The sequence below is a fragment of the Bicyclus anynana genome, chromosome 19 (assembly GCF_947172395.1).
Source record: "Bicyclus anynana chromosome 19, ilBicAnyn1.1, whole genome shotgun sequence".
NCBI lineage: Eukaryota > Metazoa > Arthropoda > Insecta > Lepidoptera > Nymphalidae > Bicyclus > Bicyclus anynana.
Window position 1 is genome coordinate 9421465 of NC_069101.1, and position 25504 is coordinate 9446968.

At 35.6% G+C, this 25504-nt stretch overlaps 1 protein-coding gene across 1 annotated transcript; it reads left to right on the plus strand.

Moving 5' to 3' along the window:
- The first annotated feature begins 5066 nt into the window (after positions 1 to 5066).
- On the plus strand, positions 5067 to 20352 carry LOC112044996 (protein sister of odd and bowel-like). Its single transcript, XM_024081021.2, has 2 exons — positions 5067 to 6216; positions 16969 to 20352. Exons 1-2 carry the CDS (start codon positions 5174 to 5176, stop codon positions 17339 to 17341), a joined length of 1416 nt encoding a protein of 471 aa, XP_023936789.1. The 5' UTR covers positions 5067 to 5173; the 3' UTR covers positions 17342 to 20352.
- Positions 20353 to 25504: the final 5152 nt, after the last annotated feature.

Here is a 25504-nt window from a genome sequence, read left to right on the forward strand (position 1 = left end):
CCTTTCATACAGAAATAAACTAAATTGAAATCGCTTCATCCGTTCGGGAGTCATGGTGCCACATACAGACAGACAGACACGTCAAACTTAGAACACCCCTATTTGCGTCAAGGGTTAAAAAATAAATAAAGTCATGAATTTTCGTTTCACAGCCCTGTGTTTGTCATGAATAATGTCTATGCCCATCGTGGGCACGTGGGCGTAATATTCGCGGCCACGCATTACATGCTATTACATAATCGCACACATTTAAATTGTTATTGTGACGGGGCAGAGATTGGGTTCTGAACATAATCGCATGAACCCAATAGACCACTTCATAATTTATTAGAGTTATCTCTAATAATCTCTAATTCTGATTATAGCGCACAGCTTTAACCAAAACTTTAAGAAGTTGTCGCATGGCTGTTATTTCGGGATCGGAGACAGACTGTGGTGGTGGGTGAAAGTGAGAGCCTGCTCTCTAGTCGATGGATAGTCTAGGAGTCTATACTCTGTAGATGATGGGCTTGTAAGCCATAGGATTTAGTAACTAGCCACGGCCGATGCCTACCACCAAACAACATATAGGTAATAGGTAATTATGAATGTTTTTTTTAGAATATAAACTATCGTGAGTGTTATTCATATTGATTATGAAACACGGCTTAAACTCATGTGATACAACGTCGGAGTATGCCCAACTAGTTTCGAATCCGTACGTTCCATCCATTCTTCAGTTTGAATCGTGTTGCGTTGCAAGAACCAGCTTATGACTAAAAGCTCCGTATGGGTTCGTAACTACGTGAGTTTTAGCTGTGTTTCATAATCAAATAACATACATAATGTGAGACTGTTGCAGATGTACTCTCGGTAAACTTTTAACATTCCGGTTTATCAAGGTTTAAAAATAAGCAGCGCTTTAGCAAGCCTAACACCATAAATAGCGTTTAAATTCACTTGTGATAGTGCTATCGGGTTCAACCATCAATTCCCGTGCTCGTATTAGTTGTAGATAAATTAATTTTATATCTCCCGCGAGTCGTGCGCCCGCTCTGCCTCCGGGCGGCGGCGCCGTGGGAACTGCGAGCAGGGCTTGCTCGGTGTCATCACTTGTCATTAAATGAAACGCTCTGACAATTATTTTAGCTGGCGATATTGGTGTGTGTGGTGTGGCTGCCTCCGATTCCGGAGGGTGGGGGTCCGGGGCATGCACCACCAACTTTACAGTTGTGTGCATTTTAAGAAATTAAATATCACGAGTCTCAAACGGTGAAGGAAAACATCGTGAGGAACATCGGTGAATTTTCTCAATTCTCTGCGTGTGTGAAGTCTGCCAATCCGCATTGGGCCAGCGTGGTGGACTAATGGCCTTACCCCTCTCATTCTGAGAGGAGACTCGAGCTCAGCAGTGAGACAAATATGGGTTGATTATAACGATATTGGTGTATAATTATCTCCTCTCTCCAATAGAAGACTTGTGAATAGAAAACGAAGTGTTTGACAATCTAGTTTTAAAAACCTCAACGGTTCTTTGGTTAAGAAGCTGGAAGGAAATCAGAGGTCAAGGGCCTGTGGCACGTCGATTCTCTTACTACAATCGCAAACGCTTCGAAAATTAAAAAATGTATGAAAATGTCATTTGCTATTGACAGGTCACGTGATTAAGTTATCGATCAGATCTGTCGTTTCCATACATTTTTGCTCTATGCCATGTGCTATTTGATCTATAATGATATTCCTACTTATTATGGTATTTCCTGCTAAGAATTCGCTTCGCATTTTTTGCTTCACTAGATATTCCTCGGTTTGTGCGTAGGCAGATCAAGATGTTTAATGATTGGTACGCGGTTCGATGAACCGAACCGTTACATTTGAGTAATATTTGGATTTGGATATATTGTATTCAAGAGTCGTGATAACCCAGTGGATATGACCTCTGCCTCCGATTCCAGTGGGTGTGGGTTCATATCATTCATATCCAAAGAAATTAAATATCACGTGTCTCGAAACGGTAAAGGAAAAAAATAATAATAAGTCAAAAACTTAAAATTAAAGCCAATCACATGATATTCCAAATATATGATAGAAAACACCCACACTTGTTTACGCTTCTAAATAAAAATAAACCAAATAAAAAGCTACAATTCTAATGGTCCATTTTGGAAGATTCAACTAAATCAAAGTTAATCTGTATTGCCTCCGTTTCATCTCTTCAAGCATCCTAAAGTATTTTCACTATAATTTGACTAGTATATTCCTAACTAAATAAGTAATTCTCTGCATTTCACAATGCGCACGTCACGGTAAGTGGTCACAAACAAAAGCAGCATGCTCCAATAGAGCGTGGTGGTAATTGCGCCAACAATTGACATGAGAAACGGGAAAATGCACAGGATTTGGTAAGATCGTAATTGCGAGCAGGCTTTAAGTTACGAACACCCTTTGCAAATTGCTTAATATATTTTTATCGCTGTTTATCTTGTAAAATCTCTTTAGTTGACGGTCGCGTTGCATATCGGAAAACGCAGTGTTAATTGACCTTGAGATGGACCGTGGACATCAAGCGGTTTGTTGGGAGCCACTGGATGCTGGCGGTTCGAGACCGTTGTGTTTGGAAGTCCATGCCAAAGGCCTACGTCCAGCAGTAGACATCCATTGCCTGTTAATGATGATGATGATGGTGATGATTACGGAGGTCCTGGGTTCGATGCCCGGCTGGGTCGATTTAGGTTTTCTTAATTGGTCCAGGTCTGGCTGGTGCGAGGCATCGGCCGCGGCTAGTTACCACCCTACCGGCAAAGACGTACCGCCAAGCGATTTAGCGTTCCGGTACGATGCCGTGTAGAAACCGAAAGGAGTGTGGGTTTTCATCCTCATCCAGACAAGTTAGCCCGCTTCCACCTTAGATTGCATCATCACTTACCATCAGGTGAGATTGTAGTCAAGAGTTACTTTGTTAAAGAATAAAAAAAAACTGGTCAATTTCATTAACATTTGAACTTTACATTATCAACCGACGCCCGTAAACCTGCATTGGAACAACGTGGTGGGTCTAACTCCATATCCCCTCTCCTGTAAGGATGGAGGCTTGGCCCTTGTAGTGAACGGTTAAAATAGGCTAACAATCATAATAATATCAAAATAAAAAAAAATGTAAATTAACCGATTAAAAACTCACTGACTAATTCAAATAAACACAGTAAAAATACCAGTAACCCGGAAAAACACAAAAATGAAATCACAAATATTATCTCTTCCCTTCGTTAATAAGCTGATCATAAAAGGTGATTGTCAATAACATAAAATCCACATTGTCTCGCACTTGCAGGCTTAAAACAAACGTGAATAAATATTAAGGTATAATTTTAACTGAACAAACCTAATAAACATCTGTGTGCACAGGATTTCCTTTTGCATTTGCTACGTGAGACGTGTGAATGAATAAATACTCCGCACGCATGCATATTGCATTTCATTTATCTGCTATAACCCATTGGTTCACCAAACCAAACCCAAGAACCAATGTCACCGACATAGCTAAACGAGTTGCGACGCTGAAGTGGCAATGGGCGGGGCACATAGTTCGAAAAGCTGATGGACGTTGGGGTACCAAAGTGCTGGAATGAGGACCTAGCACAAGTAAGCGCAGTGTTGGTCGACCCCGACCAGGTGGATTGACGACATCAAGTAATGCAGGGGTTAAAATACCCTAAATGTAGCACTAGGGTTTGCCAATCTTGCTTATCTTGTGTAGGAGTTGCTGTGTTGTGTTAGTATGACCACCTTTAAAATTAATTATTAGCTTATTATCTTCTCTTATCTTATTAAATTAACTATTAGCTTATTATATATCTTATCCTTTCATAAATACGCAAGTATACCAAATTTGAGTCCAACCTAAAATGATTAAGTGATTTTAATTTAGGTGCAAAATTAAATCTACACTAGCGAGTAGGTTACCAACTGATAGAAGAAACTAAATAAAAGCGTAGATACAATTCAGTTTTCATTAAAATTACTTTTTAAGTCCAAATAAAATTATGTTAATACGTTAAAAGTGCAAGGCTTTACATAGATAACGTAATGCTAATTATACAATCTGCCAAAGATACAATGCACCTACTCGTACGTGCATACTTTAGATTTCAACGAGAGTAAAGCTCTCGGCCCAAATAAATTACCATCAATAATTTTATTTGGAAGAAAAAATAACTTGATGCTGTGACGATTATCGTAATAATTTCTTCAGCATATCTAGAATATATCAAGAAAACATATCTTTATATGTTTCTTAAATAGTCTAGAAGTCATAAAAGGGAAGTTTCAGAAATTAGGTGCAAAGTTTCGTAAAGTCTTAAAATCTTTAAACTGTGGTCAACAAACATCAAGAAACACTGGCATGCTTTTATTATTTATTTGGTAAATGTCCACTTTCGTTTCCGCTCAGTTTTTTAGTTTGCTTTAAGCGCTGAGGCGCCAGCGCCGCTTGCTTGTAATAATTTACAATTTCCAACGTTAAAGAAAAAATCCTACACCATAATATCAATAAAGTTTAAAGCTGTATTTGTTTTGAGTTTTCATTCAAACGATTGGTTTAACAGATCTTTTGATTTTATTGTCACTAAAAGTATGTGTAGGGAGGTATATGCTGGAAAGCAAAACAATCTTATCATACCGGTGTCATATAAAGGAATGCTTTATAAATATGTGTTATAATAATTTCATCTAAGATAGTTAACTAAAGGCTATAATTGTTATAATGTAATATTATGTAATGCAAGCAAAGATCTTTTTATATTTTGAAACTGGAAGGTAAGAGTGACATGACCTACAAACAACACAAACGGGTCTGGTGAATTGTTTTCCCATAGTCCGGCCGATTCCATTCAGAATCTCATTACTCGAAAGGGCCACAACAAATCTGGCGCAACGTTGTTCTCATGGACGTGTCTGTCGTTAGGGCAACGTGAGGTGACCATTACTGTACAAAGAGTTGCCTAAAATAGAGAGCTTTTGTGAGGCGGGAAGACGGGCGCGGGACGAGGGGGCGGGGCGCTCGCAGGCTGCCCGCCGGCTCAGTCGCGCCGCGCCGCACAGTCGCCTCGCACGCCGCGCACCGACTGCGACAGCGCACGCGCACCGCGCCCACGCGACACGTGCTCACCTGTGCCCATGACGACCTGACCACAACATGCAAGAACAAAGCACATCCCGCACCAACAAAACCACACTCAACTCACTGGAGAGCGCCATCATCAAGCTGAAAAACAACCTGCAGATACAGGACACCAAACCCGCAGACATGACCGGTCTGTTGAGCATCGAGACACCGGAGGACACTAAAAGCCCAAGTAAGAGCTCTAGTTCAACTACAACGAACTTAAACTTATCTATTGCATCCGCTGCGTTGTTACAAGAGAACATGCTCCAGAGATCGTTGCAAGGCGTAGTGATATCCCTCCAAAATGCGATGATGAATTCTCTGCAACAGGCTGCTTTATTACCGTCGAATTCTGCGGCAGCCGCTGCCTTAAACTTGCAAGCTTTAGAATCCTATTTAACTTTACAACGCCTCACATCTGTGTCATCTGTAAACAACACGCAATGTAGCTCCAACGAAAGTATTACTTCAACTAAACAAGACATACTGAGGCTCGCGACGGCCAGCGCTAAGATTACTGAAACGGACGTTTCTGAAAGTACATCTAGAGTGATATCTCCGAAAACGCCTGAAGAGTACCCCTTATCTGATGCTATAGCGGCTGAAGATGTAGATTTATCCGAAGAAGTGGAAGAAGACTTAGCTTTGTTAGACAACGAAGACGAATTCACGTTGGAACAGCATCTAGAATCTACGTCAAAAGGATACGGGTACAGTGCATCACAGAGCTTAGACAACGGTTACCCGAGCCTTCTAATGAATGCCATGTATCAGCAGCAAATGAATGGGAGCCCCTCTCAGCCACCTCTGTCTCCTCAACCGTCCAATTCATCCAGCTCGAAGAGTACAAATAGTTCGACATCGTCGACGGGAAGTTGTATATCTAATAAGCAGAAAACTACAGGCAGCGGACCGAGAACGAAAAAGCAGTTTATTTGCAAGTTCTGTAATCGACAATTCACGAAATCCTACAATCTCCTGATACATGAAAGGACGCACACCGACGAGCGGCCATACTCGTGTGACATCTGTGGAAAAGCGTTCCGACGGCAAGATCACCTCAGAGATCACAGGTAAAGATCATTGATAATAACTTTTGTTTACAAACCATACTAAATATGATATTTTTTTTCATAACATTTCTTTTTTTGCTATGATTTAGATTATCTATACTTTATTTAATATATAATTAGATCAATTATTGTTTTAATTGACAAGACTTATAACATTTGTTTACAAACCATATAATTCTAAATACGTTATATTTCTGAAAACACTTCCTTTTTTTTCTTTAATTTACTTAATCTATATTTTATTTTATATATAATTAGATCAATTGTTTTAATTGAGAAGACTTACAATTTATCATGTTATTTGGTAAAATCACGTCTTCTGAACTATGCTTATATATTTAATATAATATTCTGAAATTTTATCTGCTTATTTGATATTCTAACATAAAGTATTAGGATTAGAAATGGCGGAGTCATGACTCATCAGCTGATAAAGGACAAAGTTCATGAATTCCAACAACATGCGCTATTAGTTTAAACAGTACCTATACATTTAACTTAACTTCTCATATCAACTATTATTATTATTCCTAACTAAGTTTTGTTACTGTATGCTGGTATACTCTTGTGTTTTTGATCTTGACTATACTTGATATTATTATTATAGCCACAGTTTGAGGGAAACATAAATTATCCAGTTACGACAGCATCTTATCTGGTTTCTCGAAACAAATAGCTAAATCAATGGGAGCTTTCAGTTTTATACTATCCTAAAATACCGTATCGGATGGCCTGGTCCGCACTTACGAGATAAAACAACGTTATGGCCGTGTCGAGAAACATTTGGAGGGATCACGATGCTCATTTTTGGATATCAATAAAAGATTTTCGTCCTCGGATATCAGCGCGAAACGCTATGAACTTTTGAATAATGACGGTGAACAAAAACATCCCAAACAAAAAGGGTTAAGTACCTACGCAGGCAGATGGTATCGACGAGTCGTCCGTCACGCGTATATATTATTTTACAGAACCACCGCTAATCTGGGAACGGCCGAATGTTTTAATTTTGAATTCTCATTTTGTTGTTGTCTCAACTCTTTCGAATTCCGTGGAAACGTCGCGTATCTCATTTATCAATATTTATCTCAACAAAGAAGTTCTTAATGTTAATTCGTTGGAAACACACCGAATTCCAGACGGAGATCTCAATAAATAATGCCATTACGCGTTGTATCGACAGACGTACAAGTTTTGTGGTACACTTATCTATTTCACCACTTATCTTTGTTCCCCACCCAAAAGAGTTAAAGGTGTTGAATTCTTAACACCTGTCTCAATGATTTCGGAGTTCGGTCTGAATCGCCGTATCTCTTTGGTAATAAAATAAATTTGGTAGAGACGCCGGAGGGTTAACTCGACTCGATGTTCCTTGTCCGTTGACACGATACATTATAATGGACCGAGGCGTTCGACAGGTTAACAAAGAACACGGTGATCCTGACGCGAGGATTAATATGGTGGACACAAAAAAATTAGAATCACAGTAAATATCTTGCGCATACAAAATTAAGATTGGATCGTGTTCTTTTTATGTACACAACAGTTCGTATTGAATACAGTGTTTTGTAATTCGAGATGTTACGGTTCGGTTTTATAGTTGAAATAAATTACATGCGTTAAATGAAAATGTTCTGTTGGCGTTTGTTTTTCTAAAGTTTCAAATAATAATAGTATTTTTTTATAAAATAATAGGCAATTAGTTGTGTTCCTTTCTTTTTTTCAACTTCACATTTTGTTTATTTGAACTAGGTTTAAGGTTAATTTCACGATTATTTTTGAACATTAATGTCTCTTTTTTTGTTTCTGTTTAAAAGTATCTACTAGTTAGAGTCAACTAAAAACTCAACAGTTATTTTAAATCTTAAACAGTCACTGTTAAATTATCTCAAAGCATCTTTGTCATTAAAAAAAATCGAATCTTACCTATACAATCTCAAGAAAACTTCGCACGTCCGAAATTGCCTTTGAGATTTTCATTTGTTCGTTATAAATAAATTGTACAACTAAACTTACAATAAATAAATTAAAATTTTGTTTTAAAAACGTTTTAGTAAGGTTATTTTACTCGACTTCTTCCCAGCAAACTCCTTTATTGTGATACCAACATGATGGGTGTGTCTAAAAAGAACTGATCCGTTATCTCTGGAATTCGCCATATTGGATTTGAAATGACGTCACTCAGTTAACTATAACATTTATAAACCACTGATCAGAGTTATAACACTAACAAGATAAACTGAACGAACAAAAACTGCAAGATTATGAAACATTGTTTGATGATATACTTTAATGCTCATCTTGACCACTTAAAACTTGATCAAAATTAATGACCCACAAAAGGGCACACCTTCACTTCGCAGAGCAAAATAGGGTAGTTGACTCATATCAAATTTAATATATACAATATTAATTTAAATAGTACATAGAATAAGGGTCTGAAATATTTCGATATTAATTAATAAAAGTTAAGGATTTCTACAAAACTTAATTTAAAAATCAATCATGTATTTTTTAAAATTTTCCAAACGTCAAAAACGCTGTCGTCCATTTTGTGACGTCACAATGTTACTTAATGTCCTAAACGTCAAACAAATTGTTAACCATTATTTTTGGGATTTGTCATAGTGACGTCATTAAACAGTCGAAATATAGACCATCATGGCTAACAGGCGTTTTGGCTAGTATTGTTAAAAATACGTCTTAAAAGATATAAAAAAAAAAATCTAGTAGAACGATAATGAACTATTAAAAACCATTAAAAAAAAGTGTCAACTAGCCTATTGGAGCTTCGACCCACCACCCAAAACTGCTATTAAAAATTAATGGAAGAAAGAACAAACCGATAAAATAATTTTTAAAATCGATCTAGCACTTTTGGAGCTATTTAGGCTAACAAACAAAAAAAAATTGCTTATTTATAATATTAATTAAGATTGCAAATAAAAACTAAATTAATGCTCAAACTATATCTACTTACTAATAGACTTCTATTTCACACTCGCAATTCCCGTTTCTGTACAAGCCTTTGACACTCACAAATAAAGTGGCTTGCCATTGGTAAAAAATATTTCGAAATTGGTTTAGTAAATCCAGAGGTTACCCCATACAACCTTAGAAGATTTACCTCTTCATAAAGTATAGATATCGCTGTTTTAAGCAACACACTACATAATTACTCAATTACAAAGCACGATACCAAGTAAACTTGTTCCGAAATCAATCAAGCCGTAGTTGTCATCGAAAATTTAAAATCTCTTTAATATCGATAGCAGGTTTAATTTATCAGCGACTTTGCCGACGAGTTAGGCCTAACCGTGCCCGTGTCGCTCCACGCTCCACTGGCCGCGCCGTCCCTAATCGCCCCATCATCTTTTACATCCAAATCATTTTTTCATTCATCATCTTGTACCTCTTAATCGTCTGTTATCGCTATCTGGACGATTATTACACGTATTACGTTACCTCGGAGCGAAGTCGTAATTTTCTCCGTTTCTTAACTTAATATTCCAACAAACAAATATAGCTAATACGGTTTATTTGTACGTTGGATTGTTTTTAAATTAGAAATCAGGGGTGCGGTTCCGTTATTTTGCATTTTGACGGACTTTTTGTCTATGACAGGGCTTACCTGTTCGAATTTGAACTTTTTGTAAGAGCTAGAGTAGCTATGGAAACGAACGATTTTACAGCGCTGTAGGTTTAAAAAATGTCTCTAGAGGCAGATAACTTTTTTTTTTTTTTTTGGTGTATTGATCTCGTGCGATCAGTCGATAGACTATGAGCAGAGGAGTTGTAGGGAGATTTGGCGGTTAGAAGCAACCTTCCCCAGCGGGAGAAGCTCCATATATATGTATGTCATATGTGGCTTTCAATCAAGAATTTGCCGTCTTTTCAAGCGTCGAATCGCCTGTGGTATCGTTAACTGGACAGCCAGATGATTCGGATGATTTCTGAATCTATCTTTGTACTTGTCGTTAGTGGATTTTATTTCTGCTTTTACTGTTGACATTTGTAAGTATTCGTGAATTTCTGGTATTCGTAGAAACCACGGCGCGTTCGACACTTGTTTCAGTATGTAGTTTTGCGCTCTTTGAATAATGGTGATGTTGGAGTCGCAAGCTGATCCTCACAACTGGATTCCATACATCCATATGGGTTTAATTACTGTTTTATAGACAAGTATCTTGTACTTTTTTTTTTTTTTTACAACAATTTTTTTTTTAATACAAGAATATTTTCCATATCTTTTAAATATGGCCAGTACTCCCATTCCCCTCTAACTAGTCGAGAAAGTATTTGGAGTGGGTGCAACAATAGACCACAACGGGCGGGGATCGAACTACCCTGGGTGATGAGTCCGACCTCTCTTACCGTTGAGCTATTGAGGCTCTATATAGCTAAGTAGAGCCGTGATAGCCCAGTGGATATGACCTCTGCCTCCGATTCCGGAGAGTGTGGGTTCGAATCCGGTCCGGGGCAAGCAATCTCAACCTCCAACTTTTCAGTTATGTGCATTTTAAGAAATTAAATATCACGTGTCTCAAACGGTGAAGGAAAACATCGTGAGGAACCAGAGAATTTCTTAATTCTCTGCGTGTGTAATCTTATGTAATATCTTTTCTGTTTTCTGAAGTCTGCCAATCCGCATTGGGCCAGCGTGGTGGACTATTGGCCTAACCCCTCTCATTCTGAGAGGAGACTCGAGCTCAGCAGTGAGCCGTATATGGGTTGATTCCAAAACAAAACATAGCCAAGTACCCATATCATAGGCTACGCTAACTTTTTTTTAAATATGGCCTGCGCTTGACTCAGTCATGCCTTATGGAAATGAATGATGAGGTCGGTATGCGCTTGCCTAGAAGATGTTTATTCACTCTTGCCTTGAAGGTGCTCAAGTTGTATGTGTCAGGAAACACAGACTACCAACTATCCCATAATCGGTCACTGCTGAGCTCGAGTTCTCAGAAATCTCAGAATGAGAGGGGTTAGGCCAATAGTTCACAGCGCAGGCCCAATGCGGATTGGCAGACTTCACACACGCATAGAATTAAGAAAATGGTATGCATGTTTCCTCAAGATGTTTTTCCTTCACCGTTTGAGATACGTATTTAATTTCTTAAAATGCACACAACTGAAAAGTTGGAGGCGCATGCCCCAGACCGGATTGAAACCCACACCCTCCGGAATCGGAGGCAGAGGTCATATCCACTGGGCTATTACGAACAAGTTTCACTTTGCTTCAAATACCTAATAATTATCCAAAAATGTCAACCTAGCTATCGAACCATTGTGGCGTGATAACATTCTACAGTCTTATCTTGTTATCCTCAAGTGTAAATCTCAAGGCTGATGTTACATACATAAATACATGTGTATTAGGTGTAATATTTACAAGTACAATAGTTATACTAGTATCTCTAATTATCATTATTGCATTTCCACCCCAAAAAATATTTTTTTACAAAATTTCCGCGAATCAAAAATCCTGCGAAACCTTGTGTTTTCCAAGATAAATAGTAGTTTTGTTTATATGTTTTTCAATAACCTTTTCTGGCTTCCAGTAAAAGTCCAAACGATTTAGCCGTTCGAAAAGCCAAACAGAAAGACGAAAGTTTAAAAAAAAAAATTGTGTTTTAAAATAATAATAATAGTTTTAAAATAATAAGCACTAGAATTTTATAATAATATGTTTAAGCTTACAGTATTGTAACAAATTACAAAAAAAATATAATAACACGTAGCATACTTTATTTCCCTAATTTGTAGATACGTTGATATTGGATTTTTTTATAATGATTTCATATCATAATAAAAGACTTGAGACTACACCAAAACCACCAGCTTTTGAACTACTTTCCGGTTTTTTTTAAAGGTTCATCGAAATATTTTATACATTTGTTTATTTTTAGATAATTTATATAATAGTTGATGGATTGTTTATTTCTCGCTCTTCCCTATTACTGATTATACGTTTGTAAGTGTTAATTATAGGTATGTGAGGTTTGAATTAATTTTGAGACGGGTCGATTCTATAGCTACAGTAACCACCTTCTCAGTTTCTACCGGGACAAACCCGATTCTAATGATAACTGTGACTCTTTATGACGTCGAATTTTGCGTCAAATAAACATGCAATAATAGCTTTTTTAACGTTTCTACGAGTATAAATTGTTGAATAAAATGAATAAATAACAAGACGCCGTAAATATTGTCATTCAGTCAACTGAAACACAATGTTTTGCGTTCACTTTTCTTATCAGAATAGCTAAGATGTAAAATTATCGTACTTATCACATATCAAACATGGCAAGAAACATTGTTAACAATCACTAACTACCTCGATCAGTTAGCCTACGCGGTCCTGAGTTCAAGCCCTGTATCTGGATATGAAATACTAAGCTATTCTTTCATAAAGGAAATGTTCATTGAAAATATTTTACCCGGAGTGGCGAAGTTGGTGGTATTACACCCTTACGCCAGGGAAAATATGTTAAGCTATCAGCCCTGGTCATTCACGAGCTCATCTGATCGTTAAACAGTCAAACATTACTGTTAAAAGTTCGCCAGCTCGCATTGAAACAGAGTGGTGGGTCTACGCTTTCCACTCTCTTGTAAAGTGGGAGGCCTAGCCATGTACGAGACCGTTATAACGGGCAAATTAATTAAATTTAAATAATAATGATGATTTGTGCACCATAAAGAGTCCATAAGATATTACGATCGCCATTGTCAACTGTTGGTCCCGATATTATTTTTGAAAATGTGGAAACCCTATCTGTAGCCGATTGGCTAGTTAACATAATTACCGTTACAGCGTGATCGATCATAATAATCGGAACAAACTAATATTAATTTAACATTTTTTTATAAAGAACTTTGTTAGTATAGCTCTTCTATTTCAGGGTGACGATTTGTTTTTAGATGTAATAATCTAAGTCTAAGACAGCACTGAGGCAAATGTGTTACGTAAAGCAACGTCGACACAGCAGAATCGTCTCATTAAATTATTATTAGTGATACAGAGGGAGACGTAGAAGTTAAACCTAAACCTAAAAAAAATTACCTAAATATTATTTATATTTATAATTATAACGCCGCGTGGTTTCACCCTCGTGGTTCCCGTTAGGGGATACGGGGATAGCATATAGCCTATAGCCTTCTTCGATAAATGGGCTATCTAACACAAAAAAATTTCAAATTTGACCAGTAGTTCCTGAGATTAGCGCGTTCAATCAAACTAACAAACAAACTTTTCAGCTTTATAACATTAGTATAGATCTTTTCGGTCATATTTTTTTTTAATTGCTTATTAATTTTTATTCACACTCAGTAGGAATGCTAACACTAAAAAATTAAAAAATAAAAATTCTAATAATTATAATTATTATCAGCCTACTTTATCATCGCACTATAGGGCCTGGTTTCCTTTTTTGTATAATATAGGGATATGATGGTGCTTTGATCCAGTACGATGCTCCAATGCCAGGTAGCCGGGCTTAGAGTTGTAATTATGGCTTATTATGCTCTAAGAGCTTCGGGATAGTACAACCAGCTTGCAAACCCCGGGCTAAGAGAGTTCTTGAAAGAAGTTCAATATTTCATAGGCCTGAGCTAGAACTTCGTAATCCCAAGCCACATACGCTAACCAATGAACCTTCGAGGTACCTTCGTAATGCAATACATTAATGTGGTATCATCATACCATTCAAAGTCTCAGCCGTTAAAAATCATATCCTCTGTTTATCTTCACTCGTTAAAATGTATAATAAAAATCACATTAGAAGTTTACAACACGAATGGTAAGAAAATTTTGAATGCCCATTAAATTGTCTCTTTTGAGTATTAATTTTATTGATGGGAACACGGGAGCCATAAAACAAGCGATGCGTTTTGACGACCACACGTACTTGATGGCGTCACCGAAACGAAATGTTTCAGGTTCGATTGATGGATGCATTTTATGTGAAAACCACATAAATGTGTTAGCACTTACGTACGTGTACAACTGACCAGACCAGACCTGCAGGGTTATTATGTATCTCGGTGTACCATTCAAATAATTAATCATTACAACGTTTTTCATCATATTTTTGGTTATGCAATCTAACATCGTATTTTCGTAAACAAGTAATATACTTAGAAATGGTAGTAGCAAGTAGTAAGATTTCAACGAAAACCCGTTATTTACGTTATTTCGATGAAATAATCATGTTACTTAGATGATCGTAAAACGAAAAGATTACTGCCATTTGATGTAAAATAGCCAAGATCATTTCGTCAAATAACTATGTCAGATGATCATAATTACGAAATTATGATGAAAAACTATGTAGTGACTTAATATTTGAACGGTACACCGATTACATAATAACCCGACAGACTAGACCAGAGCTGACTAACTTTAAATAATAAAAAATCCTAAATTGGCTTGATAGATTATAGTTGGAACCTGTCTTATTTAGTCATTATATAACGCATATTATCAAATGAGTTACAGATGACATCAAAAACATTTAATATAAATTAACAACCGGTGTCTACCTAAGTACAATTCAGTGACCGTAATATTTTACAGGTAAAAGTAATCTTGTAGCAAAATTACTTTTACCTGTAACATCAATATATCTACACACTAATCTTGTATATACTATGCGGTGACAGAGGTAATTCGAACTGAAAAAAAAAAGAAATATACGAAAGAAACATACGCGTTGAATAGAGACCCTCCTCCTTCTTTTAAGTCGTTTAAAAATGATAACTTTCAGAATAAATCTCAACCAAACAAGAGGTATAAATGTGTCAATGTGCCATAGATAAATAAAACTCCTCCACTACTTTTTAACTATGCTAACAAATTCGCTTGCATGTCCAAATTTCTCCTTACTCAACATTTCACAATATAAACAAGATTTAAAACACCTTACGCCTCATGTTACGTAAATTGATGGCATTGGCAACAGAAATGAGAGGGTACGCCAATTTATTACACATATCCTGGGGCCCTTATTTGTAACAGGGATCCTACAAGGTGTTGAACTGTTGGTAATATAACGTATTATCATAAGCCCAATGCTACAACGTTTTAAAGCATGAAGTATTTATTAATATTGGATTCAAATAATGTACTTATTGGAAACGGTGTAAAGTTATCTTTATTGGGTTTCGACAAAGGATTTCGCTAAACGGTCTGTCAATAAATCTTAGTAAACTGAATGGTGAAACAGAGGCTTGCAGCGATTTTCGTTACGAGTGTGTCTGTAATTTCTAAAACATTATAACTTAAGTATAATTTATAATAAGTTTGTGGAGTAACTTAATGCCTCGTTTATCGTTTAACTAGATAGAAGCAAACGCTTAAATAATATTTATATTTATTAAACATAACCAAAAATAACTCTAAACAAAAAGAATATCAGTATTAGACACGACAACTGTTGAACGGGGTTAATTCACTATTTTTGACGTATGCTAATTGACATATACGAAATTGAGATTTTATGTAACAAATTCGGTGCTTAGTGGTAGATATCACACAGTAGTAGATGACATTTTGTCAATTGATTTGATGTTTATTTTAATAGGTTGATAATAAATACCGACATAGTGAATAGACCAGCTGATTTCTTGCTTCTGAACTATAAAGTTACTGAAGTTTTTTTTATTTTTTATTTTTTTATTGAGAAAGAATACAATAAGGAACTTAAGCTAACTTATCCTAATAACTATACAAATCATGCCCACGTGGAATGGTGGCAAGAATACTGGCTGCATTTCCGCGCTGGACAGCCAGACTGATCCTTTGCGCAAAAAATGAGCCAGCCCTTCTGTCACCAGTCGAGGCAACAAGCCGCGGTGAAATAGTACGGAAAAATTTTTTGGCACTGCGACTCCATGGCCCAAGGGTCTCCACGGCAAAAGGTACAAATATGTAACTCTCTGTCAGAGAGGCATACTTGAGCCACTTACCGGTTTCAGCTTTTTCTGCTGCGGCTCCCGGTCTTAATTCTGTCTCCCTGATATGACACGGTGCTAATGTGTCAACGCATGTAGCGTCCCACATTAGGGCCCGCCCCATTTCCCAGGGAACCAGCGTCAATCCATCAGGGACATTTGTGCTCTAAACACAATGGTGTACCCAATTTGAGTCCTAGAGCCACATGAAAACTTTCGTTGTCTAATAAAGTGCCAAGATTTTTCGATGGCAAGGCATGGAGCCAATACCCAGATTCCTTTTCGTTTTTTTTAATATAATTAATATTATTTATTCAAAACATAGCAACAAATAAATTAGTTGGTTTCAACATAAACCTAGCAATAAATTACTTGTTATCGAAAAATAATATGTATAATTATTATCAATGTAGCAGATTTGATAAATTATTTTTTTCCAACAGTGCTACGGTATCAGAGTGAAACATGCGTTAATAGTTTTTAGCCGTACATGTTACAGAGATTTGTCAAGTTTTTAAGGAAAAAAGCAAAGTAAACTTATTATTCACTAGCTATGTTCCAAAGTGTTACCTATGTAATCGTAGATCCCGTTTTTGTGGGAATATAGGGTTAAATGTAGCCTATAGCTAGTCCAGACTATAATCTTTCATTGTGCAAATTTTTATCCAAAAACGTTCAGTGATTCTGTAGCTATAAGTGGTGTAACTAACACGACTTCCGTCAAGATCATGAACCAGTTCATTGACGTATGTCTCTATTAAGCAATAGACAACTAACATGTCTTTTTCCTTGTTACAGATACATACACTCAAAAGAGAAACCATTCAAGTGTTTAGAATGTGGAAAAGGATTCTGCCAGTCCCGAACATTAGCGGTACACAAAATACTACACATGGAAGAGTCTCCACACAAGTGCCCAGTCTGCAGCAGGAGTTTCAACCAACGATCGAATTTAAAAACCCATTTACTAACCCATACAGATATTAAGCCATACAACTGTACTTCATGCGGGAAGGTATTCAGGCGTAACTGTGACTTGCGACGTCACAGTTTAACACACAACCTAGTTAGCATATCATCGGTGACATCACCCAACAGTGCTGGTAATAAAAGCCCCTTACTCAACCCTAACTTCCCTATTGACAATTTAGACACTGAAGACGAGAATTAAATTGTTAGTGTGAATATAATAAAAAGACTGATAAATAAATCCAAGTGCCTTTGTATTTTTAAGTGTTTTTAGAACGGGTTTGTGTAAATAATGTACCATTCTTTTTTGTGCCTTTTATTGGAAATATCGAATGTCTATTTAATTAAATGATGTGTTTATGTATACCTGCATTTTTTTAGAGTTCCGTAGAACAACATGAGTTGTAGTTACGCCAAGTCCAGCCAATTTGAAGTAACAAGAAGATTTGTTATTCGTCTATTATTAGTTGAAAGAAAATATTAGTTTTCATGGAAAGGTAATTAGCAATAGGTTTTAATCATGCCAATAAAGCAGGTACAAGTAAAAGGGTAGTAGAATAACATAATATTTTGCGACTTAACTACAGAACCTAAACTGACTGTTTTATGGCCCAACACGCACTTCGACAGTTTTTATATAGCTTTGGCTATATTTGCCATAATCAAAGTTAGATTAAAATATTCAAATTTCAAATTGTAATTTTTAATTTCTTAATTGACTTTTGGTCGTAAAATTATTATTGTCTCATTAAATTCGTAAATATAACGTTGTGATATGATATCACAACGTTATATTGCGGTGCATTCTTTACTTTAATTCGTTTTTAACCGACTTCCATAACAGAGGCGGTTCTATCTATGTACGGCTGTATGTATGTTTTTTAGTTAGGTATTTCGCAATAATTTGTTTCCCTCATATTTAAGTATTATCTTCGTCAACGTTTTGTATATTTGTGATCTCATTTTTATGTAATAATTGTATTGTACATAATAAATTATGTTTTGCTTATTAAGGTGCAATTAGTCCGTCCCATTTTATAAGGATTTTTGGAAGTCAAAGACTTCTATATGTATTATTCTATCTCCTAATTTCTATAGATACTTATTGGCTCTGCTTTCTGTGTTAATGTTGTCTTTTGGCCGTATCTATCCCACCGGGTTTGAGGTAGATACAACTAAGCCAGTTAATAAATCAAAAACATTCAGCAGAGTTATGTATCTCGGTGTACCTTTCTAATAATGAGTCACTACATCGTTTTTCATTTATGCAATCATCTAACATCGTATTTTCAACTAAATAACATAATTATCTTCATTTCACGTAAAGAGGCAAAAACATAAAAGTGTTAGTAGCAAGAAGTAACATTATTTCAACGAAAAACCGTTATTCGTTACTTACGTAATTTTGTTGAAATAATCATGTAAGATGAGCGTAAAACAAAAAAATCAATGTCACTTGATGTAAAATGACGTAATCAAGATCATTTCGTTGAAATAACTATGCAAGATGATCACCATTACGAAATTAAGATGAAAAAAGATGAAGTAACTTATTATAGAATGGTACATCGAGTTACATAATAACCCTGCTGAGAGTCAGCTCACTACAGTTATCGACACTGAACAACATCACAGTTCTGCCTATAAAGTCAGAATAAAGAATAGTTAATTAACGACTGTGTATAAAACATCATAAATAAACAGACCCGGTATTTTATACACTGCAATTTTCAAGATCCATAAAACAAAACACGTCCTATTCTGTTGCTACGAGTAGATGGTAGTTGACTAATTTTTTTTTTACCCTACTACGTGATTCTACCGTAAAATTTTCATGTTTTCCGTTCATTAATATTTTTTATTTTGTCGCTCGCTGACTCTAATTTTGTCACTGTGACGTATTGTCACCAAGTCAAATGGTATTTGTTTATTATTGCAATCACTTTACCTAGAGATGTTATCAATAGAGATGCTTGAGTATGTCACTCGCCCAGTTGATTGATGTTAGCGTTCGTTCACTATTGAGGCTTGTAATGTGACCAGACCAATACTTCGAACAATTGGAGATGTTTGGGCGACGAATAGATTACTTATACGTCACTTGGCAAGTGGATTATTTATACAGTTGACTCAGTGGGTGAGTCTTGGACACTCGGTAAAATCTATTCCAAGAGTGACCGCATTTGGTAGCCGAATGACAAAAGCAGTAGGTGACAGTAACAAAGTCCGACAAAATGTCGTAGTGAGCCTCTTAGGAGTATGTAGTATGTATGAAAGTCTTTGTGAAAAACTGATATAAACATAAAGTAAAATTAATCCCATGTCCATAATGGTCAATGAGGTTATTTGCCTTTGATGTTGTATGTGTTACCGTTAAATTGTAAAATACGTTAGATTATAATTTCATTCCGATACTGTAATTTGTCGATATATTGTGAACTGAACACACTGATTACAATTTAACGTGTTATTTTTCGGTATATCTATCGAAGTGAAATCATTAAATTGCAATCTTAAAACGTCAACTGTCCGATCTTGCCCCTGATTGGTCAGCCTTGCAGCAGACCGTTCGGTGTCCATAGAGTTAGGAATGAAATACATATTAAGTCAGTCAAATAAAATACTTCAAGAATTGTGACATTACGTATTTATTTATTATTTATTATACCTCAAGACTGACCTAAGTTTTTTCTTTCAAAAAAAAGTCAAAAGTCAAAATTCATTTATTTCAAATAGGCTTAGTTTACAAGCTCTTTCGAAACGTCAGGTAATAATATTAAACTTAAGATAATTTGATTTGTCGATTGTAATTTTTTACTCATTTTATTATGGCCGCTCTTATATTTTTGTAACTCTATGGTAAATTTATCCTGATTGACAATTTAACGGTTTCACTTCAATAGATTATAATATACTGAAAAATAACACGTTAAATTGTAATCAGGATGTTCAGTTTACAATAAATCGACAGATTACAATATAGCCAGTGAGACTAAAAAATAACGTATTTTACAATTTAACCGTGACATATACATGGCTTATATTATAGAGTACATGTGTATTTTTTACATGAATTTCTAGTTTTAAGGTCTTCTTTGCCTAATTATTAAATACGTCGGTGAAGACTGAAGACTGTATTTTGTGAATATAGCCCGTTGTACAAAATATTTTTTTAAACTATTATATTATTACAATTAAAAAATATGAAATTTTCATTTGCTTTTTATTTAACAATTTTGTTTGTACCTATATCCAAAATATGTCTTGACAAATGCAAGACGAATTCATCCATTTAGGGTTATCATTTATACATATTACAGACTACAGACTACAGGATGGTATATAACAATATACTTTAAAATAAAGATTTTTTTATGATTCAATTAAAAGATATTATTTACTAGCTGACGGCACGCGGTTTCCCGTTCCCGTAAGAATACGGGGATAAAATACTTACTCTATAAATAGGCTATCTAACACTGAAATAATTTTTCAAATCAGACCAGTAGTTCCCGAGATTAGCGCATTCAACCAAACAAATGTACAAACAAACTCTTCAGCTTTATAATATTAGTATAGCTTGTTTTAATTAGTGTAGTATTGGACGGTATTATTTGTCTAACTGCATTGAATTCTAGGTCAATTGAAAGTACCTTATACAGTTTTATTGCGTTGAGAGGTTAAGTGTGGTTTTCTTTGGCTTAAACGGTCCAAAGTTAAATAACATTTAAAATGCCTTATGTTTCGTTAAGTATGATTTTTTCATAACTTCAAGTAACGATCTTATATGGTAACTATATCCTTTTACTTCAAGGGATCGTAGATCTGATTACTGATTAGTCATAGTCATATAAAGTTTTAGTTTCAACTGGATATATCTACGCCTTACCGAGATAGCGGGACAAGCAGACAGAGATCAGAGTGATCCAGGGTTTCGTTTTTACTTTTTGACGTACGGAACCCTAAAAAGAACTCTTCGCCATTAAAATAAGGTAGGTACCACATGAAACTCCAAACACACTTCGGTGTACGTAACGCATTTTGAACAGCGTGGTGGGTCAAAGTTCCATATACCCTCTTCTGTAAACAGCTGACAGTAATAAAGCGAGGTCCAGATACAGAATCATAGCTACAATCAGGTGGTCCTAAGAATGTAAGAATTAAAATTAATTAATAACTTGATTTTTTAATTTGAAATCAATAGATTTTAAATACAAAGAAATTATTATAATTAGTCCGATTTTTGTATACCTACCTACATGCAGTGGCGTGCACTTCATACATGCATTAAAGTACTGCATACCCTAAGAGTTGTCTTCTTAGTGCTCGTTAAATACAGATTTTTCCAGTTTTGCTTAATTTTATTACTAGTGCATACTCTGATCGATAACCTTACAAACGCCTACATGATGCAATTTATTACAAAGTTTCCGACTTGTCTAATAGATGTCGCTGTTGATTTCTATTATGGTTTAGATTAGGTTGACCATGTTACCATTTTTCAATACATACTTTTTTTAATATGACTTTATATACATGTAGCACAGTCATTATGTAATATTATTGATCAAGTAATTTAATCTATTAGGGCCAAAGTGTTCAAATATAGTCCAACATCCGTCGTTAGTCAGTAAGTCATATTTAATACACTTTATTTGTACACCACAAAAATAAAAGAAAACAAGCAAAACAGAAACACAAGAAAAAGTAGAATACAAAAGGCGGCCTTATCGCTTAGTAGCGATCTCTTCCAGGCAACCTTAGGCTTAGGAACTTATTAGGACAACTGTAGGTGGTGTGTACGTAATAATATTGTACATATACATACATACAAATAACTAAACACTAATACATAAACCATAATACACAAATTATATAATAATTATAAATATCATAAAATAAACTAATATATAAATATATCATTATGTCGTATGATAAATATTCTAATAAAATAAAATATGTAACTAGTGACTAAGATAATATGTCTTAACGGATTTTTTAAACATATCAAGGGATTTGGATTTCCGAATGTCGACTGGGAGTGCATTCCATAGCTTAACAGCACGAACAACAAATGAACACTTATAAAATTTACTCCTATGGAAAGGCATACACAGAGTAAGAGCACGACATGTTCTTAGCTCTGATTGCACTCCCAGAAATGTGAATTTCTCCTTAAGATAAGGATAGTCATGTCATCGCAGAGATACTCCGAGCATAGCTCATTCCATCAATCAGAAATGAGGAGATACGCAGAAGAACCAAAGTCACCGACACAACTCGCGAGTAAAGAGTCGCGAAGCTAAAGTGGCAATGGGCGGGGTTACATAGTTCGAAGGGTTGATAGATCCCCCACCAGGTGGACTGACGACATCAAGAGAGTCGCAGGGATTCGCTGGATGCAGGCGGCTCCGTATCGTGATGTTTGGAAGTCCCTACAAAAGGCCTATGTCCTGCAGTGGACGTCCATCGGCTGAAATGAAGAGTACTAAATTCAAACACGTCGAATTAAGTAATAGCCTGTTTAAAATGTCCTGGAATGAACTATAAAGCTGGTGACCCCAAGTTATGTGCATGTTTAGTACGATGATGTCTTTATTATTACGACAACTATGATTTATGATAAGGTACACTTGATAAATATTTATGGTAGCTTTGTTATTTTAATGATCGTATGCAAGAAATACTTGGAATGTTCGTCGGGACTTATAACTATGCAATACAGACTAAATGAAAGGAATAGACGAAGTGCTCCTGAACTTGCTTATCTATATATATAAAAATGAATTGCTGTTCGTTAGTCTCGCTAAAACTCGAGAACGGCTGAACGGATTTATATTATCTTGGTCTTCAAATATTCGTGGAGGTATAGGGAAGGTTTAAAAGGTGAGAAAAATTAGAATAATTGGCGGTAAAACCATAAAAACAACCCTTTTCTATTTCCCATACAAACGTTTAAGAGTCAAGGGGTAGGGTATATAGGGTATGGTAGGGGTAGAGTAGTGTAGAGTAGGGGGATAGGGAAGAAGTGCACATAAGTCAAAGCGAAGCTTCACTAGTCCACTAGTTAAAAATATAGAAATAATATTTTGCTGAATTCTTAACAAACAGGTAACAAATATTTCTAAAACATCAGTCTATATCACTCTATGAAGGAACTATACTATAGGTATAAGAAACAAATTCATCTGAGAATAGCCATTCGAAAACTCAACAGTTGATCTTTTTTCAATAAAGACCATTATTTACAATAACTGTATGGCTTATAAATTATAAATTGTTTCCTCTTTTTTTTCAAGCATTTTTGTCATCGAGAAATTCATTAAATAGATAATTTAATTTTATATTAATTATAGAGAACCAAAAACTTCATACGTAGGTATTTAGAAATATACAGTAACGGTGAATATCTTGACTAGGTTTGGATTAACTTCGATGGCATTTAATTTTAACAGCTGCTACATACTTTATGATATATAATGTCGGTCATATTTAAGCTAAATAGTTTGGCACCTTCTTGTATATTTGTCGTGTGCTTTATCCTTGCCTTGCATGCCATCTATATTATTCTTTCTATCTGTGACCATACATGTACATAATAAAATTGAAGAGAACTCGTGTCCATACATTAAATCTTTTTAATGGCTGTTGTTAATGTTTTAATAGTACAGTAGGTCAAATAGAATTATCATTTTTTGTAATCTATTCAATTAATAAGGCGGGTTAAGTACGGATCAAGGCTTGAAGACGCCGCAGGCCCCTAGATATGTCGCCTTTGTTTTGTCAAAGTGAAATAAATGATTAGATTTTTTTAATATTTAGTCGTGATAGCCCAGTGGATATGATCTTTGCCGTCGATTCGGAGGACGTAGGTTTGAATCACCTTTAAACTATTCAGTTAAGTATGTGCATTTTAAGAAATTAAATGTCATGTTTCTGAGAATTTTCTCCTCGTGTGTGAAGTCAGCAAACCCGCACTGGGGCAGGGTGGTGGACCTAGCGTAGCGTCATTTTGAGAGGACAATCGTGCTCGACAGTGAGTCGAATTGGGTTGTTACTGATGATAAATTTATTAGGTATATTAGAAAACTATAACAATACATAGTAATTGATCGGTAAAGTCGGAGTATGCCCGATTAGTTTCAAACCCATACGGGGCCCTTAGTCATGAGCTGAGCCCCGTATGGGTTAATTAATATGAATAACACTCACGAAAGTTTCAATTCTAAAATATAACAATACAGTTCAATAATTAATTATAAAACTCACGTCACATAAAGTTATCTGCACTGCACTGGTTAAAATAGTTAGGTTAATATTAACTAAATATAACTCACGATAGTTATATTCTCAAATGCCAGTTAAATAAAAGATTTAAATAATAATACTTAATAGCTAGGATAACACTCCTAAAAGTAATAATTATTCGTACATGTCAAAGAAAATTGAGCCTCTCTCTAGCTATTAGCAACAAAGGACGACTACCGAGCTTGAAAAATCGATTCAATTCAACACCAAATCGATGTAAGAGCAAGTTTTATTCACACATCACAATGGAAAGACTCTTTTGTGGCTGTAAACCACACAAAAGACTTCGGAGTGTATCAAAATGACATAAAGCTCGATTCTTCTCCAAACACAAAACGAGTTTCAAATGGCTCCCATGTTATTTTACTTTTTTTAGGGTTCCCTATCTCAAAGGGAAAAACGGAAACCTTATATGACTTTATTGTCCGTCCGTCTGTCTGTCTGTCTGTCTCTCTATCAAGACAAATTGAAATTAAAACCAACTCAGGTCATGTTCCTTAAAGATATGAAAAATTAAATTTCATAAATAATTTTAGTAAAAAATACCTACCGGTCAAGGCGCGAAACACTTTTATATTTCGACATTCAATAGGGTACCCTTGAGTAGACCTAGAACTATAAAATTGACAAGTCAATACATTTAATATTTAATCAAAATATATAAATCTCAAAGGTGACTGACTAACATAGTGATCTATCAACGCACAGACCAAACCACTGGATGGATTGGGCTGAAATTTGGCATACAGGTAGGTGTTATGACGTAAGCATCCGCTAATAAAGGATTATGATCTATTCTACTCCTAAGAGGATAAAATAGTTGATGAAAGTTTGTATGAAACCTTGTAAATTTTGCGGCGATTTGACTGAAATTTGGAATGAAAAAAGATTTTACCCAGGATTAACACATAGGCTACTTTTCATTCCGGAAAAAATTATGGTTCCCGCGGGATTTCTGAAAAACTGAATTCCACGCAGACGAAGTCGCGAGCGCCCGATAATTAATTTATAAAATTACATTTAAATCATAAACATTATAGTCTTTATTCAAATAAGG